The sequence below is a fragment of the Babylonia areolata genome, chromosome 11, assembly GCF_041734735.1.
Source record: "Babylonia areolata isolate BAREFJ2019XMU chromosome 11, ASM4173473v1, whole genome shotgun sequence".
Classification (NCBI taxonomy): Eukaryota; Metazoa; Mollusca; class Gastropoda; order Neogastropoda; family Buccinidae; genus Babylonia; species Babylonia areolata.
The window spans coordinates 43,471,891-43,492,696 of NC_134886.1; the positions used below are offsets into that span (position 1 = coordinate 43,471,891).

A 20,806-nucleotide genomic window follows, 5' to 3' on the forward strand; every position below is an offset into this window, starting at 1 on the left:
TTTCCTTTTTTTTATTTATTTATTTTTTTATTCTAGTGTTTTAAACTCTTTTTCTCTAAGTTTACCAGCAGTTTATGACCATTTACATGGAGAAAGCATGTTCGTAAAACATACGCCTAGATTCCATCTGAAACAATGGTCTCTCATGTTTTTCCAAACAGATTTTTTTTTAACTCTGTGATCTTATTTCAACTATGAAAATAAACTTTTTATTAAAAGAAAAAGAAAAAAAAGGATGGCGTGCAAGTCTGATGTGTCTACACAGAAAGTACCACAACAGCCCCTAGGGCTATACCGGTGGGAGTTCATGCTCCTGGTGGGGCCACCCAAGCCAGACAGGTGGAAGGGTCATCACCATCATCATGGCCTGGCTTCGCTGACGAAGATCTAGGAAGGGCGTTGTCCACGTCTGATGCAGGCACGCTCATGGCTGACAAGGCCAATGCGGGAAAAGCAGAGTCGGCCGCAGCGGTTGCAAGGGAAAGTCTGGTCTGGGTTCGCGGCTGCAGCGTCGTGGTTCTTCCTCCTTCTGCGTTTGTCCTCAAGGCTGGCCCTGCGGTTGTTTTCGAAGGAGGAGACAGCTTGGTGGATGGTGCGTCGCCAGGTCTCTCGATCAGCGGCTACTGCGGACCACTGGCGATGGTCAATGTGACAGGCACCGAGAGCTTTCTTCAAGGAGTCTTTGTATCTCTTCTTGGGTGCTCCTCTGTCACGGTGGCCAGTGGACAGTTCGCCATACAGCGCGATCTTGGGCAGGCGGTGGTCCTCCATCCTGGACACGTGCCCTGCCCAACGTAGCTGGGTCTTTAGCAGCACTGCCTCGATGCTGATAGTCTTTGCCTGCTCCAGGACCTCGACATTTGTGATGTAGTCACTCCAGTGGATGCTGAGGATGGTGCGAAGGCAGCGCTGGTGAAAGCGATGGTGGAAGGGTAGAGGCAGGACAAAGCATGATCCTCTGGTCCTCCAGGTTGGGGGTTGGGCACAGGGCCAGCGACTCGGAAAAGATCTCGTAATCCAGAGAAAAGAAATTTGTTTTAGTAAGATCATCAGGATTGCAGTTCTGACTCATTTCTAGTATCTGTATCCATGTAATCACAAAGAAGCACAGTCAGATACAAATGTACACATATACAAATATACACTCTTATGTAATTAAAATCTTCATACATTTCTTCACATATACTCTCTCTCTCTCTCTCTCTCTCTCTCTCTCAGTTGTGAAATGCAAATCTTCACCCACAAATTTTCAACTTCTTTATTGTATGTACTATGGAAACCTCAAACCAACTTTATTATAATGTATGTACTATGGAAACCTCAAACCAACTTTATTATAATGTATGTACTATGGAAACCTCAAACCAACTTTATTATAATGTATGTACTGTGGAAACCTCAAACCAAACACAAACTGAGAAAGAGAAAAAAAGTAAACTTGCTAATAGGGATACAACAACTGAAATGCACCCAATTTATCTGCCTGACCTGAACAAAAGGACATTATATCTGACTTTGTCACTGAATCAGGAAGGAAAGAAAGGATGGTCAAACCAGGCATCGTTTTTCATGTTCCATGATGGGAAAATGCACAGCCTTCCATGCAACTCGATCAAAAGACTGCCGGAAAAAAATGTAAGAGTCAATCTATGTTGTCATTACCTTGATAAAGTTGTCAGTATGAGATGATAATAATAAATATAATAATTATATTTATATAGCACCTAATGAAATAATTTTGTTCTAAGCGCATTCCAGTTTTTCAAACAAACAAAAAAGAAGAAAAAAACCTTTAAAACTGAGTTGTTTTTTCTAGCTACCACAAATGGTTGTAGGAACCAAACTTAATGGAACAGAAGACAATGGATATGACCTTTCCAGCCATGTTCTTTCTGTTTTCCTGAAGAACCATAATCAAGTCAAAAACAGTAATGATTATTTTTCAATGTCCATAAACCAAAAACCAATAAAGTCATTGTGGAATAATATCAATATAGATTATTTTCAATCATTTTTCAATCATTACATTTCTAACAATCAAGTCCAAAATCTCTGCACGGTTATCCTCAAGGGTTTGCTTCATTAAACGTTCCATGATTTATTACTTGTTAAACCATTCAAATTAACATACAATGATTATGATTTATATTTCTGTGCCCATTTTAGATAACGGTTTCATCTCAAAACTGTTTATCCTCACATTTTTATCTGATTTTCAACATAGGTCAAGAAGACTCTGTAAGAATACACAGCAAAACCATAAAACTTTTATTTTTCCAGGAATAAAAATATGTTTTTTCATGAACAAAAGCAGTATGAATCAAAATATAGGATAATGTTAACAAGTTATTCCTTTGCCTTTATTCCACAACACAAGAAAATGGGAAAGTCCTTAGGCATAACAATATCAGACATAATTCTTCTACAACCCCTCTCGTTTTTGCCTGTTTATGAGAGTGCCTACCTCTCCCATTTTCCATAATGTGTCCATAACTAATGCTTCAATTGACTTAACTGTACAGCCTGCGCAGTAGTACCAGCCACAAAGACGCGAGCAAACCGAGCAGCACTAAGCTTGCTTGGCACTAGAAATTGTCCTCCAAAGTATACGCATATTCCAGAAGCTAAGGAAAATAAGCTGTGCCAACTTAGCACTGCAAATACCCGCTCAGCAATCCAGCTCTGGCACCCCTCAGCATCTTAGGCAATGCAGATGAAAGGAGTTGAGTGTGTCTTGCCTGGAGCAGGTTGTCAACGCCTGGCTGCCCAACATGACTGCTGAGCTTACATGCCCGGTAGACCTTCAATTTAGTTGGGTTTTGTTATGGTGGGGTTGTTCAACCAGGCTCCTCTGAAGCTTGCCTAGTGTGAACACCACTGAAAAAAAACTATCTTGCCAAAACAAGCGAAAACAACCACCACCACCACACCCAAACATTTAGAAATATATACACCATCAACAAACTCTATGCCCAAGCAAAAAAAACACAAACAAAAAGAGAGAGAGGGTGAAAGGGGAAGAACATACTGCAGTTTTATTGTTGTTGTTTTTGTTTGTTTGCTTTTTTTTCTCACTGAAACCAGGCCAGTGCTGTAGCATAGCATTCTTCGTTGTAGCCTTTAAGTCACCATGCTGGTTCCCTTGACAGGCAAAAACATCTCTCGTCAAACAGATCCCTTTAGTTGCGAAACACTTGCCCCAAATGGATTGACTGTTTATAAACAGCCAGACAGAAACTCTTCCCAGTTATTTTCTCATGGTGCACTCTTGCTCTTCCTCATGACTTCCCCCTCCACACACACACACACACACACACACGCACACACAAAGATCAACACCAGGGCTTTTTTTCTGCGACAGTCCAGAAACAGCAGTTCTCAAGGAGCTATCAATGTAAAGTCACCATGAGGTCACACACCAAAGGAGACCTTTCACTGCTACTGACTGACTGGAGTGGTGTTCAGGGGTGACCATTCATAGTAAACCATCAGTGGAATACAGGTCAGGTGATCTTCAGCACCACAGAGTTTCCCCAGGGACATGTGTGCTGCGTCATCTCCATGTTTACCCAACCCTTCAAACTCAAGCATAGGTGCAAACAGGCCATTTCTTTAAACACATGGGTTTTTCTAATGCGTATATTAATCAAAAATCATCTTCCATGTTTAATAATCATACGTAAGATGGATGCCAAGCAATGGATTATGGGTGCAAACAGGCCATTTCTTCAGGCACATGCATTATTTCCTTTCATTATAACATTCATTACATATGTTCTTCCTCTTACTATATGCATAAGAGAGATACAAGGCACGTGTGATGGGTGCAAAAAAGCCATTTCTTTAAACACATGGATTATTTCTCATGTACACACTGATTAAAAATGTTCTGTCCCTCTCTATATACATAAATATGATGTAATGAGGCGAACAAATGTTCTTCTCACTGTATACGTAAGAGAGATGCAATCATGCAAACAAATGTTCTTTCCCTCACTGTATACGTAAGAGAGATGCAATCATGCAAACAAATGTTCTTTCCCTCACTGTATACGTAAGAGAGATGCAATCATGCAAACAAATGTTCTTTCCCTCACTATATACATAAGAGAGATGCAATCATGCGAACAAATGTTCTTTCCTTCACTATATACATAAGAGAGATGCAATCATGCGAACAAATGTTCTTTCCTTCACTATATACATAAGAGAGATGCAATCATGCGAACACCTCAACTGGTGCTGGTGGACATCTCCCACTGTAGATGTGAACCAACAGTCACTAAAGTTTGACAGTGATCCTGGGGCTTCACCCCACAAACGTGCACACCAAACAGTGTGATGTGACTGACAAACAAGACAGAACAAAAAAACGACGGTGACTGACATCAGGAGCCATGGAGCGATATCATGTGATGGTCACGTCAATCAGGTCCTGTCCTGACTGACATCAGGAGCCATGGAGCGATATCATGTGATGGTCACGTCAATCAGGTCCTGTCCTGACTGACATCAGGAGCCATGGAGCGATATCATGTGATGGTCACGTCAATCAGGTCCTGTCCTGACTGACAGATGTGAGAACCATCAGGAGATGAAGGCTGCGGACTGCTGTACGTCAGTGCAGCGCTGCCCCCCAAGGATCATCTTCCATGGTAACGAGGTCACTGATGCCAGCCACCTCTCCCAACCCCACCCTGGACTGTTGCACTCCTATCGCTGTTTGGAGATGCTTTGTCAACACAGAGTGGGTGAAGCATTTGTTTTCCCTTCGTCAGACGGGCCTGTGCTTGCCACAGCATGGCAGCAGAACATGTGATTTTTTGCTGGTGGACAGCAACAGACACCATCTGTTCATCTATCGAAGGATTATATGTAGGCTGACTTGCTCACGTCATAATCTGCCCATAATGTTGTGGTGATAAACATGCTGCTCTGGAAAATGTTCTGAGCCTGTCATCCATCCTCTGTGAGGCAATTTTGGATGGTCTGGCACAGATTAACCTAACAATCTTCACATTTTTTTTTTTATATTCTTCTGTCCAAATATCTTAAACCCACAAAGCGATGCAAAGTGTGTCACAACAAAATATCAATCTGTTTTGAAGGAAGCAGCATGGACTTTCTGAGGTCAAAATGCAAAATCAGGAAGTCATGCCATTTTGTGCTCATGAAGAGTTTGAACAGGCATGGATAGTGTGGCAAAATTTCTGCCACCTTCAAGATATCTGATAGCATTCAGCGATCAAAAGGGTTTATTTGTAATCTAATTTAATTCCATACAATGTAGGTGCTAAGTCTCAAGTTGCTGGGAATACATCAAAACAAAAACAAAAAACAAAAAAAAATTCTTTTTGAACCCCTAACTCTAAATCTATACATTGTAGGTGCTAAATTTCAAATTGTTAGGAATACATCAAAAGAAGTAATTGTCTGACCTAATTTCAAATCCATACATTGTATGCCTTAAATTTTAGATTCATGGATATACATCAAACAGTTATTTTTCAACCTCTATATTTAAATCCATATACATTTTAGGTGCTAAATCTTGAACTGCTGGGATTACAAACAAAAAAAAAAAAAAAGAGTAAACCTTTAAGTTAATATCCATACATTGTAGGTGATGTATAGGTTTCAAATTGCTAGGAATACATCTAAGATGTTGTTTTTTCTAACCCCCTTACTTTAAAAAGTTATTATCTAACAGCCTAACTTTCACTCCATACATTGTATCATTATAGGTGCTGTATAGGTTTCAAATTGCTGGGAATACATCTAAGATGTTGTTTTTTCTAACCCCCTTACTTTAAAAAGTTATTATCTAACAGCCTAACTTTCACTCCATACATTGTATCATTATAGGTGCTGTATAGGTTTCAAATTGCTGGGAATATTTTCCCATGGCAGCATGACAACAGTTTCAGTTTCAGTTTCAGTAGCTCAAGGAGGCGTCACTGCGTTCAGACAAATCCATATACGCTACACCACATCTGCCAAGCAGATGCCTGACCAGCAGCGTAACCCAACGCACTTAGTCAGGCCTTGAAAAAAAAAAAAAAAAAAAAAAAAGAGAGAGAGAGAGAGAAAAAAAAAGGGTGAATAAATAATAGATAAATACATAAAAAAAAGAACTACTACTAATAATAATAATATGTATAAGGCGCAAAAACTTGATGAAGTCAACTATAAGTGTACATGACGACAGAGTTGAAGTATGCAACACTGTGGAAGCCCAGCATGTGAACTGTGTCAAGCAACAGCTCCAGTGTTGTGTATTCTACTTCTGCTTTACCATTTGTGGGCTGCCATTCCCACGATCACTCGTTCCCATATGTGGGATTTTACGTGTATGACCATTTTCACCCCGCCATTTCGGCAGCCATACTCCGTTTTCGGGGGTGGGTGCATGCTGGGTGTTTTCATGTTTCCATAAACCCATCAAATGCTGATATGGATTATGGGATGTTCAGTGTGTGTATCTGATCATGCGCTTGTGTCTAAACACAAAACGGGTTCAGACACAGGCACATCTGCCCAAATTGCCAGGAGGGCCGGTAAAGTTTCCATCTTTTACCCACCGCCCACAGCTAGGATTGGAACCTTGGATCTCACATATCTGTGGGACAGAGATCCAATGCTCTGACACAGACACTAATATCTCATTAGTGTCCATGACTCCAAACCACTCAGTTGCACCTGTTGTATTGCGCATGCACATGCAGTGCATCAGATACTTCTTCTGACGCCTTGAAAAAGGGTGCTTCACACTGGAGGGAGGAGACTGTGCTTTCTTCTCCCTTAAAGCACTGAGGGTATTCTGATACAGACGCATATTATTCATTCTGAAATGTGAATTAAATCTAAACAAATCAAATCATCACAATCAAAGCACATGCATTTTTTTTCTTCACAACTAGCAACAACAAAAGTAATAAGAAAACACAAAACTCCACTGAAAATAAAACAGAATTCAAAATTTCAAAATTATATCACCTTCGTCACCCATCCTCATTGGAAAAAATGAGGATGCAGTAAAAAAAAAAAAAAAATACAGTAAAATGGTATGAAGATGAGGAATGCAATAAAATTGCAAACAAACAAAATAATGTGAAAAAAAATCCGTCAGCAAAATAATGCAAAAAAATTAAAAAATTAAAAAATAAATAAATCAATTAGTCTCATCCTCCTTAAGATCATTATTTATGATCAAAGTTCTTCTTGTTTGTTTTGTGTTTTTATTCAACAATATGCACATGGTAAAAGCAGTATGAAGCTGAAATACTCACTTCATTTTTATGAGAATGCACATTCAAAAACTCATATGTACATCATATAGCGTATCATGTTGCATATATCAGACAGGGAGAAAGCTGTAGACAAATATAGGTGTACAGTTTCCACATAATTACCGAATATGAAATAAACACTTCTTTGTTCTCAACCATACACATCTGTATGAAAACATTTGTCGAACATTGCTTTGAAATATCAATTTGTGCAAAGAAATAATTATTTATTAAAAAAATAAATTAATTAAAAAACAACAACACACACACACAGAGTACCAGCTGCCTAGAAAGCAAGGGGACTCACTCAGACACCAGATCATCACATGCCTGGATGACTGTGTAAACGCCCATGCAGTGCTGGAAGCGAAAGGCACAACCAAAGCCATGGTGACAGAATGGATGATCAATGACAGACAGGGTGACCAGGTGGCCTGACATAGTAAACAGCATCACATCCCAACAAGACAACTACATTCATCATCAGACAATGATATTCTCCAAATTCCCCAAGTTAGGACCCAGATCCTTCTCACTCACCGCCCCAACCCAGCGGAACTCCTTGCCATATGTATCAAGACACTCCCAGTCCACTGCCATCTTCAAAACCAACCTCAAGACTCATTTTTTTTTCAAAACTGTCTATGATTGTGAAGTAAGTTTGTGCATGAATTATTTTTGAAAGAGTACATATATAAATATAGTTTGCTAAGTGTTTTGCACTTTGTGTACTTTTGGTGCATTGTCAGGTCAAAGTTTGTAATGTTTTCTCAATTATTTGGACTAGCATGGTTTGATGGATAGTGTAACATGTTGTAATGCTGTTGGTGGTTTTTCTTGGGGTTTTTGTTGTTGTTGTTGTTGTTGTTGTTGTTTGTTTGTTTTTATATATATATATAAAAGATATACATTGGAATTATTGTAAACTTCTTGGGGTAAAACGTATTTGATTAGACACTATATAAGTAAACTTCTTCTTCTTCTTCTTCTCCTTCTGCTTCTTCTTCTTCTTATTATTATAGCTCTGGAGAGATGCAAAGAATTTTCATCATCATCTTTCCTATGCATTCAGCTGAACTGTTCCCCATTTTGATCCCCTCCTTGAGCCATATGAATTCCAGACACTCACCCTACATGACTCAAAGCAATCAGGAAAGTTTTTGAAACGTTCGCAGTCCTGTCATTTGACATTCCTTTCATTTTCAAACTTTTCAACTTTGTTTTGAACTTTACCTTCACGCTGAACCGATTTTGAAATGAGCAACTCTCAGCTGGACTGATGGTACATGGTCTTTCTTTTCAAGCAGAAAGTAAATGGGGGAAGCGTTCAGTCTACAGCACATTAAAATTTCGCCACTGGTTTCTTCAGTCACCATTGTTCTAATAATGAAATATGAGAATATAACCAGCACACATACAGACATATATACACGTGAAAATGATGCAAACAACAGGGAGGTCAGGGCGGGTGGTGGGGGGTGGAGGGGTGGGGGGTGGCTTCTGCCCACGTGTGTGTGATAAACAAGTCAGCAGCTCTGCTGCATCCATAATCAAACACATGAGCAAAAAGGAAAGAACGATAAGATACATAAGACAGGGGAAAAAAAGAATATGAATAATGTTCTTCCTCTCTCTCTCTCTCTCTCTCTCTCTTCATCCCTGTCAGTAAAGGGAATCTTTTAACACATTCAACCCTGCAACCGAGCAATGCTCTGGCATCAAAATGTGTTTCATCAAAACAGTTTTCACATTCCTACATATGCATAAACCACAAGCGAAGGGAACTAACTGCTACAGTATTTCCGGCTGTGTCCACACTTGTCAATGTGGAGGAAAAAACGGTCAATTTCAGCATGTTTTCTGCGTTTTTCATCATCAAAATGGCAGGGGAACCTGCCAAGGCTGTAAACTGCCAAGGGTTGAATGAGTTAAGACAGCTGTGAGAAAGTGTGCATGTCCATCCCAGTCACTGGATGTGCAGATTGTAGTGCAGAGGGTGACGGGTGCAATAGCCAAGTGGTTAAAGCGTTGGACTTTCAATCTGAGGGTCCCGGGTTCGAATCACGGTGACGGCGCCTGGTGGGTAAAGGGTGGAGATTTTTACGATCTCCCAGGTCAACATATGTGCAGACCTGCTAGTGCCTGAACCCCCTGCATGTGTATGTGCAAGCAGAAGATCAAATACGCACGTTAAAGATCCTGTAATCCACTTCACCCCCCAAATTTGGAAAATTCTCCCTTTCTACAGGTTTAATCAAGCCATTGGTCCAGCTTTTACTGACCCTACCCCCTCTCCATTATAACTTCATGGAAACAAAGGTGGGGGATTGGGGGGGTGGGGGGGGGGCGGGGGCGTGACTTTCTTAAATTATTCAGTGCAGTTAGTGGAAAGGGGTGGAGGGTTGATCTTTTTTTTATTTTTATTTTTTCATTTGTGGGCTGCGACTCCCATGTCCACACCATTTTGTAACCCCCACCATGTAGGCAGTCATACTCCGTTTTCAGGGGAGACTGGAAGTTAGCGTCAACTTAATAGGGAAGGGGGTCAGTTGTAACTAGGACGAACTTACTCCCTGGCTCATTTCACAGCATTATACAGTGAAGAAAACATGTGCTGAATGAATCAACTTAGCACTATACAGTGAGCCAAACATGTGCTGAATGAATTAACTGAAGCATTATATAGTGAGCTAAACATGTGCTGAATTGATTAACTGAAGCATTATATAGTGAGCTAAACATGTGCTGAATGAATTAACTTAGCATTATACAGTGAAGAAAACATGTGCTGAATCAATTAACTTAGCATTATACAGAATGAATTAACTTAGCATTATACACTGAAGAAAACATGTGCTGAATGAATTAACTGAAGCATTATATAGTGAGCTAAACATGTGCTGAATGAATTAACTTAGCACTGTACAGTGAGCCAAACATGTGCTGAATCAATTAACTCTCTCCATACGAACAGCGAAAGAGACGACGTTAACAGCTCTTCACCCCAATTACCATCATCAAAAGCGGAAGGCTCTTATACTGAAGAGGCGAATGTTGAAAAAGAATAATTACCATCATCAAAAGCGGAAGGCTCTTATACTGAAGAGGCGAATGTTGAAAAAGAATACCACAATTCTGATGATGGAAGCTAAAGGTTGGGTCATTCAGACACCCACTGGACATCCGAGGGGTCTGTGTAGAGGAGAAGAGAGGACTGGCCGTACTGAGTGAGTTAACTTAGCATTATACAGAATGAATTAACTTAGCATTATACAGTGAGCCAAACATGTGCTGCATGAATTAACTGAAGCATTCTACAGTGAGCCAAACGTGCTGCATGAATTAACTGAAGCATTACATAGTGAGCCAAACGTGCTGCATGAATTAACTGAAGCATTACATAGTGAGCCAAACGTGCTGCATGAATTAACTGAAGCATTATATAGTGAGCCAAACATGAGCTGAATGAAATCATTAGCATTACACAGTGAGCCAAACATGAGCTGAATGAAATCATTAGCATTACACAGTGAGCCAAACGTGTGCTGAATGAAATCATTAGCATTACACAGTGAGCCAAACATGAGCTGAATGAAATCATTAGCATTACACAGTGAGCCAAACGTGAACTGAATGAAATCATTAGCATTACACAGTGAGCCAAACGTGTGCTGAATGAAATCATTAGCATTACACAGTGAGCCAAACATGAGCTGAATGAAATCATTAGCATTACACAGTGAGCCAAACGTGTGCTGAATGAAATCATTAGCATTACACAGTGAGCCAAACATGAGCTGAATGAAATCATTAGCATTACACAGTGAGCCAAACGTGAACTGAATGAAATCATTAGCATTACACAGTGAGCCAAATGTGTGCTGAATGAAATTTACAAGCTCTTCCTGGCCTGATCTACTTACACCTCAACTCTGGATCACAATCATATCCATTACTGTTTCCGGTATCACAAATAATTTCACTTGTTTTTTTAAATTACTTTAAAACTGATTATAACAGCAAGGATTATATATGACCATGCATATGCTAACACATTGTTGTGGCTTCTACACTTAACACTGGTCACCTTGTCAATCAACAATGGTGAATTTTGCAATGAATTCCATTTGAATCCAGGACCCCCACCCCTCCTCTCTCTCTTTTTCAGTCCCTTCTTCTAAAGGAAATCCTTCTCCAATCCCCGACTCCTGATGTCAGGTTTATACCTGGACAGGTATCAGCAAACAGCCAAGAACAGACAGAGGTGCTGGTGGGTGGAGGGGGTGGGGGGGTGGGGTAACTGATTTAAGAAATGAGACATTTTTCGGAACTTTTCTGTTTCCCATCAGCACTGAATTGCTTCTTGATGAACTGATCAAGATCCTGCTCCATCTGGTGCTGTTTACTGGCACCTGCAAGACCAGAGGCCCCTGGGCTTTGGTATCTCTGCATCCCTGCATCACCTTCAGCAAAGCTGCTGGTGTCAGAACCCAGTGCTGTGCTCCTAATCATTTCAAAGCGCTTTCTCAGCTGCTGCACAGAGACATTCTCCTCTGTTGGTTCTTCCTTTGATGGGGAGGAAACTGTGGGGACACTGGACCGGGGACGTGGAACTGGACGCCTTGCATCTGACCCATAGACACCAGACACAGACAGCCCTGCACGAGGAGTTTCCGCTGACTGAGCCTGCTCCCCAGGCTCCGCTATTCGGGCATTGCTGTACTGAATGAAGTACTCTGGGTAGCTCTGAGCCACGTCAAAGATGACAAAAATGTTGGGGTTTTCCACGTTGTCCACACAGGAGTCGTACAGCTTCAACCCTTCCCGGACCGGTGGTCGTTTGTACGACGGATCGCCCAGGGTGTACTCGCCCACCAGGACCCTGGCCAGAAACATGTAGCGGGCCTGGCCCTGGGTGTAGCTGTGGCTGTAGACGGCATTGGCTGAAAAGTAGGCACCCCTGCCAAACTTGGCACCCACATTTTCACCAGCCAGACGGAAGTCAATGTTGTTGGCACAGATCCCACGAGCAGCCAGCAAACTGGGTGTGCCATGGAAGAGCTTCCGTTCATCCACATCCTTGGCAAAGGCACCTCTTGGAGTCATGCGTCGCTTTTCACTGTTGACAAAGACAGAAAAAAAAAGGTGAGATGGTCAAACGCGCTGGCTTTTATTGGATATGTCATGCTGTTAACAAGAACTGGCACAATGATTTTTAAAAGTGTGTAATGTATTTTTCCCAAATAAGACTAGTTGTTTATAGTCAACCCCACCAAGACAAATGCCTTAACTAATTTTTTGCCATGATAACCAGTAACATGAACCCAGAATTTAAAACAAGCAACCCTTCTCTCCTCCACAAAAGTCTGTGGCAATGATATATCTGGCGCACCATGCATAAACACAGAACTGGGAACATTCCCAATCCATTTATATTCTCTCCCACCATACAAAAGAAGAGAGGAAAATACTTGGGTAACTATAAAAAAAAATTTTTTAAAGAATAGTTTTATGTGGAAAAAACACATAATGCATCTTCTTTCTGGAAAATAAAAACTCTTCATCATACTGTTTTCCCAACTTTACCAAACCAGATAAATGCCAAAGAGATGAAGAGGATGGTGGGCTGAATGGAGCATGTGAAAAGATGCTAGTCCACGTTTTCCTCCTCCTCTTCTTCTTCTTCTGTGTTCGTGGGCTGCAACTCCCACATTCACTTGTATATACACAAGTGGGCTTTTACGTGTATGACTGTTTTTACCCCGTCATGTAGGCAGCCATACTCCGCTTTCAGGGGTGTGCATGCTGGGTATGTTCTTGTTTCCATAACCCACCGCATGCTGACATGGATTACAGGATCTTTAATATGCGTATTTGATCTTCTGCTTGCATATACGCATGAAGGGGGTTCAGGCACTAGCAGGTCTGCACATATGTTGACCTGGGAGATTGTAAAAATCTCCACCCTTTACCCACCAGGTGCCGTCACCATGATTCGAACCTGGGACCCTCAGATTGAAAATCCAATGCTTTAACCACTTGGCTATTGCGCTGTCCACGTTTTCCTCCAATGCTGCCACTGGCCCCTAAAGCCTGCCAGCACTCAGCACCCCCAGACCATGACCCAACAATGACCACCATCACAAGTCAGCACGAAGAGCTGACAACTATCATCTAATCACAAATATCAAATGACTCGAAGGAAACTAAACAGATTTCAAATCCCCTTGATAATAAACAACATGCAAGGGAAAAACAGAAAAACAACACACAGGAACAAAATAGAATTACCCCCGTACAACATGCAGGAGCAAATCAGAATCACAACATGCAGAAGCAAAACATTAAACATGCAGGAGCAAATCAGAATCACAACATGCAGAAGCAAAACATTAAACATGCAGGAGCAAATCAGAATCACAACATGCAGGAGGAAATCAGAATTATAACATGCAGGAGCAAAACATTAAACATGCAGGAGCAAATCAGAATCACAACATGCAGGAGGAAATCAGAATTATAACATGCAGGAGCAAAACATTAAACATGCAGGAGCAAAACAGCTACAACATGCAGGGGCAAATTCCTGAGAAAACAGTGGCAATTGAAAAAGTGGTGGGAAATAGTAACAGTTCATTTAGCAGTGGATTCAATGACTGAAGAAAAACCAGCTGTGTCTTTAATCCATTTCATCCCAAGTAAAATGCAGCAATCTCATTAGTCCAGACCAAAATAATTTTCATGTGCTGGTGGCTGAAAGAGGGTTCAGTCAGAAAAGTGATCAGTCAAGTTTTGTTTCTGAATGGACTGTTGAAAAATCTGTTGTTTATGTTTTAAGTGATTTCTGATAACCTGAATAAAACTGGTTAGTTTCAATTACGATAAAATAAATAAATAAATAAATAAATAAAACCAACAACAAACGAACAAAAAAAGAAATGAATTCAGGGTTTGAGTTAAGAGTTTCTCATTCCAAAGACTGTGAAAGCACACTGACATCACGAAGAGCACTGCAAGACTTAATTACCTTCCTTCATTAACTCACTCCGAATGAAGGGCCCTGATGGAGGCCTTACCATTTACAACTGTTTAAGACGAAGGAGCCCAATTGATGCTTTAGATAGTTTTGAATTTCATGAGCAGTACCTACTTTGCATAATGACATTATATACAAAGAATATCTTGACTGACCTTTCCACTCTTCACTGCAACCAGTAAATGCAGAGTGTGCTTGTGAGCAGGTGAGTTATATTCACGGTTACTGGTTTCCTCCAGAAATTACTGACCACATGTTACCAGTGTCAAATGTTAAATGTTTTTGGACAAAGATATGTATTTCAAAATGTCCTCTTTAAAGTTAGCTAGTTATGTGTTAAATAGTCCAGTTGGTTGTTTACTGTAGGTCCACACATCATCCTCTTTTCAAATAAAAATCTATAGGAGTACTGAATACAATATTTGATTACTGATTATCTTCTGTCCTAATCCCACTTCCCCTATCCCCTGCCTCTCACACATTCCCTTCCAATGTTTTTCTTTCTCCAATCACTGACACTAACCCTCTCCATTTTACATTTTGTACTCTGTCTTTTCCACATTCTGTTCTCTCTCTTTCTCTTCGTTCTTCAGTCCCCTCCCCTCCTCCACCTAAACTGCCCCCTTTTCAGTTGAATAATTCTTCTTCAGCCACTGATTTTCAGAAATGATGATTTCTAAGCAAAGATAACAAATATAATGACAATGACGATAGAAATTAGAATAATAATAACAGTAATAATGACAATAATATCATTCATTTTAAGTCTAATATCATCATCTTAAGTGAACAGATTATAAATAAATAAACAAACTAACGAATAGTTCACATGAACTGCGCATGTCAACAATTGCATCTGACCCAGTTCCTTCTCAGTCACAAGACAGACAACAGAATCAGACGAGGGGGCCCCATTGTGGCTATATAACTTCCTGAATTTAATCTGTTTCAAACTCTGTGTGCTTTCCTGGATTCAAATCATAAGTGTGTGCAAATTTTGAATAAAAAATATGGCTACTTTCATCCTCTCACTGTATGACAGCACGAGAAAGAAGGAAGTTTGACACTTTGTCCCACTCTAACTCATTGTTACTTATCAGTTTGGAAGTTTTCAGTTTATAAATTCTGACATTTGTTTTTTGGCAATTTTACTTCTTACCCATACAACGGGTCATCTGTGTGAGAACTCAGGGCAGCTGACTGGCAGTACTAAGTGAGATAAAGGAAGCTGATAAGATAAACTGGATTTGGTGCACTAAAACAGAAAGTATGGCTTGAGACAGGAGTTCCTCATTCTGCACACACACACACACAAATACACACACACACACACACACACATACACACACACACACACACGCATACACACACATATTAACACACACACACACACACACACACACACACACACACACACACACACACACAAAGCACTCGACCCTACCTGCAGTATTTGTCCCACAGAGATGGATTCTGCACACGAAAGATGTGGTGAATGGTGGAGCCATCCTTTGACAGAGTGGAGTGGAACACCCTGTCCACGTCCAGATACTCTGGACTGGAGGTCTCCAGCTCCACCAGCTCAAACTCCTGGTAGCAGTCAATGCTGCTCCAGTGTGAGGGAAGGTTGGACCAGTGGGGAGCAGGGGCTTCAGTCAGCAACAGGGGGGACCTGAAACAGCCGCAAATAACTGATCAACTCTTTCAGCCCTGCACCTGAGCATTGCTCAGTGGAGTGATGGCCTAGAGGTGACTCGTCCGCCTAGGAAGCAAGAGAATCTGAGCCCACTGGTTCGAATCACAGTTCAGTCACCAGTATTTTCTCCCCCTCCACTAGACCTTGAGTGGTAGTCTGAACACTTGTCATTCGGATGAGATCATAAACCAAGGTCTCTTGTGCAGCATGAACTTAGCACACATAAAAGAACCAAGGGCAACAAAAGGGTTGTCCCTGGCAAAATTCTGTAGAAAAATCCACTTCCATAGGAAAACAAAATTTTTTTTAAATGCATGCAGGAAAAAATACCAAAAAATGGGTGGCGCTCTCAGTGTGGTGACTTGCTCTCCCTGGGGAGAGCAGCCCGAATTTCACACAGAGAAATCTATTGAGACAAAAATTAGTAATACAATAATACAATACAATACAATACAAAAAAATTGTCTCATTAAAACAGTTTTCGTGTTCCTGCAAGCTAAGCCCTAATGAAAGGGGAAGCAACTTCTACAGTCTTTCTGGATGTGGTCAGATGGTTACTGCACTGGGCTCTCTCCTCAGTTTCTTCAGTATGACCCCCACCCCCCACCCCCAACTGCCCTCTGACTCTATTCACAGTGACCACTACATCTTACTGACTAGCCTTCACATGGCTAGAAACCCAGGTACACCAATGCACACAGCTTACATCTCAGGGGCAGTAGATCCTCTGTCCTGAACAGAAAAATTGGGACGTCTGAGCACAGGCACACAGATGTCCTCGTCGAGGACCTCAAGTTTCATCTCTTGCAGGTGCAGAAGGAAGCGCTCTTTACCAATCTCAAAGTAGTATTTCTTCTGCCCCCTCTGGTACTTTTCTTCCAATGTGTACTGCAAGGTACCCTGCAACATAACCATCAAATCATTCTGTGTGTGTTTTTTTTGTTGTAGAATAGAATAGAATAGAATAGATCTTTATTACCAAGTGTACCACGGTCAAACGGAATATTGGGGGGGGGGGGGGGGGGGGGGGGGGCGGGGGGGGATAGTTCATAACAAGGTACAAACATAAATCGAAAATCATACACATGTTGTTGTTTTCCACTCTTGTATTCTTGTATGGTAACCAATAAATCAGCTGGTGAACTGTCACGGTATCATGTATTTCGTGTTTCGCGATCGAAATAGTCACCTCCGGTGACCTCGACCTCGACCATGCCTCGTTTTCGATATGTACTCACTCGTTTCCGAACCATGTTGTTAGCCTGTCAGAGGCAGTTCAGTTTTTGCATCAGTAAAGGAAACATCAACAAGAGGTTCCTGTTGTTACTAGTCTGTAAGAACGTGTGAGAACGAAGCATGGTGGCAGTCGGCGGCTCTACGAATCCAGCTTTATGAAGATCTCCGCACAACGAATCGGCGACGCAACTTGGCAACTGTGAGAGATTCTCAGCTGTAGCAGACGAGACAGCTCGACGCTACGACTTGAAAACGAAGAGACCTCAACACACCACTTACAGACGAGAAATAACCTGTGAGTTGAGTTTTTCTTATTTCCTCATAAGATGCCTTTCAAACCGCCAGAGAACTTCGATTTTAAGCAGCCAGAAAGCTGGCCACAATGGCGGAAAAGATTCGAACGTTTTGTGATTGCAAACGAACTGAGCACTAAAAGTTTTCAAATACAACTTTCATCGCTGATTTATGCCATGGGGGCCACTGCAGAGCAGGTCTACGAGTCTTTTCACTACGATGAAACGGAAGAGACAGGACCCAATCTCAAAGCTGTGCTAGACTTATTTGATAGACATTTCGTTCCACAAAAGAACATAATACATGTTAGAGCAATGTTCTATCAGCGAAGCCAGGACAGCAGTGAAAGCATAGAAGCATTCTACCGAGCTCTCTATGAACTTTCTGAACACGCTAACTTTCCCAACCGAGAAGACACCATACGAGATAGGTTTGTTCTTGGTGTATCTGATAGGGAGTTATCAGAGAAATTACAACTTCAAGCTGATTTGACGCTAGAGAATGCAGTGAAGCAGGCCAGGCAATACGAGAGCGTTAAGAAACAGCTAGGGGAACAGAGAAAGCTAGGGGAGAAAGTAGATGCTGTTCATGCAAAAGGCCAAGGAAAGCAGAGAGGAGGAAAAGGAAAAGGAGGAAATTTAAGAAATACAAGAAAACAGGATAGCACAGGACCTAAGGACAAGACAGATCGCTGCGGACGTTGCGGGCGAGGACCACACTCGAGAGAAGATTGTCCAGCTATAGGCAAACGCTGCAGGACCTGCCAGAAGTTCAACCATTTCTCAACAGTATGCCGAACGAAACAGTTGAAAGCTGTAGATGCAGAAGACGAGACATATTTTCTGGGAGCAGTGCAGTCGCCATCCAAGCAAGCATGGATGACAGACATCAACATAGGCCAGAGCAAAGTCAAGTTTAAGATCGACACAGGGGCCGACGTGACTGTGATGCCGGCCAAAATATATAAGACTCTGAAACCACAACCAACTTTGACGCCGTCCAAGATCATTCTTCAGGGAGCAGGAGGTCAGATAGATTGTCTAGGAATGTTCAAACAATCACTGACACTGCACAGTAAGAATGTCAACCTTGAGATTTACGTCGCTGAAGGACAGACAGACTGTTTACTCAGCAGAGAAGCGAGCGTCCAGTGCGGGTTAGTGCAGAGGATTGGCAGCATTGAGAAAGCTTTCGGTCCAGTAGGCGACCCAGTCAAGTGTCCGCCTGTGAAAATTGTACTGAATGAAAACCACACACCCTACAGCCTGAACTGTGCAAGACGAGTCCCCATCCCTCTCATGGACAAGGTCAAGCGAGAACTCCAGAAGATGGAGGAAGCAGGCATCATTGAAGAAATCACTGAGCCAACAGACTGGTGTGCACCGATGGTGCCAGTTTTGAAGAAAAACGGTAGTGTTAGAATATGTGCAGACCTGAAGAAACTGAACCTCGCAGTCAAGCGTGAACTTTACCCCATACCATCACTTGAAGACCTTCTATATAAACTCAAAGGAGCAAAGGTTTTCAGTAAGCTAGATGCTACAAGCGGTTTCTATCAAATTCCCTTGGATGAGGCAAGCTCAAAGCTGACTACGTTCATCACACCACACGGCAGATACAAGTTTCGACGTCTACCATTTGGGATATCATCAGCTCCTGAAATTTTCCAGAGAACAATGGAAACCATCCTGCAAGATGAGGAGAACGTCGTGTGCTTTTACGATGACATTTTAGTCTTCGGCGAGTCACAAGAGCAGCATGATCAAGCACTGAGATCAGCAATCGACAAACTCACCGAAGCACGCTTGAAGCTCAACAAGGAGAAATGCACTTTTGGAGAACCAGAGATAGAATTTCTGGGCCATATCATTTCAGCAGACGGGATCAAGCCAGACCCAAAGAAGGTGAAAGCCATTGTTGAAATGCCAGATCCGACCAACGTCACGGAGCTGAGGAGAGTGTTAGGAATGTTCAACTTCCTAGGTCGTTTCCTACCAAACTTGTCTTCAGTTCTGAAGCCTGTCACAGAGCTACTGGAAAAAGATGCAGCTTGGCACTGGGGTGAACCACAGAGACTAGCGATGACAAAAGCCAAAGAACTTTTGACATCAGCACCAACATTGGCCCACTACGACTTGTCCAGAGTGACGACTGTGAGTGCAGACACCTCGAGCTACGGTATTGGAGGTGTTCTCCTACAAGACCATGAAGGGCAGCTGAAACCAATTGCTTTTTGCTCAAGAACTCTCACATCAGCAGAAAGAGGATACGCGCAAATAGAAAAAGAGTGTCTTGCGGCAATCTGGACGTGCGAAAAGTTCTCACGTTACCTGATAGGGCTTCCAAACTTTACTCTTCAGACAGATCACAAACCACTGGCCCCTCTGATCAACTCGAAAGATCTACACGAGACCCCTCCAAGATGCCAGAGGATGTTGATCAGATTCCTGAGATTCAACTTGAAAGCAGTACATACTCCAGGCAAGAACCTGGTAGTTGCGGACGCCCTATCGAGAAGTCCCGTCGAGGAGGAGATGGAGGAAGGTTTTTCGTCAGCAGACGTGGAGGCTCATGTCGACGGAATCGCCTCATCCTGGCCAATCTCTGACGAGCGACTTGACAAAATAGCCCGAGAGAGCCAGAGAGACCCAATCCTGAGTGAAGCTCTACAGCAAACTGCTTCAGGCTGGCCCAAGTATCGCCAGGACCTGCGACCAGAGCTACACAAGTTCCATGAGCACCGTGGAGAATTCAGCGTGTACAAGGGATTGCTCTTGAGAGGAACAAGAATCGTGATTCCAGCAGCCATGCAGAAAGAAATCTTAGAGAAGATTCACCATGGACACCAGGGTATCGCGAAGTGTCGCGAAAGAGCCAAATCATCAGTTTGGTGGCCTGGGATAAGCCAAGAGATCAAGAACATTGTGAATGACTGTCGTACATGCGAGGTAAAGAGACCGTCACAGCCATTAGAACCACTAGTGATGACTGAGCTACCAGAACGTCCCTTTCAAAAGGTGTCGTGTGACCTGTTTGAGTTCAAGGCTCAACACTACCTCGTACTCTATGACTTCTATTCACGATTCATCGAGATTGCACATCTCAGACAACAGACATCAGAGACCGTGATCAACAGCATGAAGAACATTATCTCTAGACACGGAATACCTGAGTTGATCATCACAGATAATGGGAGACAATTTACTTCCAAGGGGTTCCAGGATTTTGCAGATTCCTGGCAGTTTTCTCACAGGA

The 20,806-nt window shown here is 42.0% G+C and overlaps 1 protein-coding gene across 1 annotated transcript in view; it reads right to left on the reverse strand.

The window, feature by feature from the left end:
- Positions 1-10,361: 10,361 nt before the first annotated feature.
- LOC143287759 (uncharacterized) overlaps positions 10,362-20,806 on the reverse strand; it is a 51,860-nt gene continuing 41,415 nt past the window's right edge. Inside the window, 3 exon segments of the mRNA XM_076596032.1 lie at positions 10,362-12,408; positions 15,770-15,997; positions 16,728-16,921. Of these exon segments, the coding sequence (XP_076452147.1) occupies positions 11,595-12,408; positions 15,770-15,997; positions 16,728-16,921 (1,236 nt within the window). The 3' untranslated portion in view covers positions 10,362-11,594.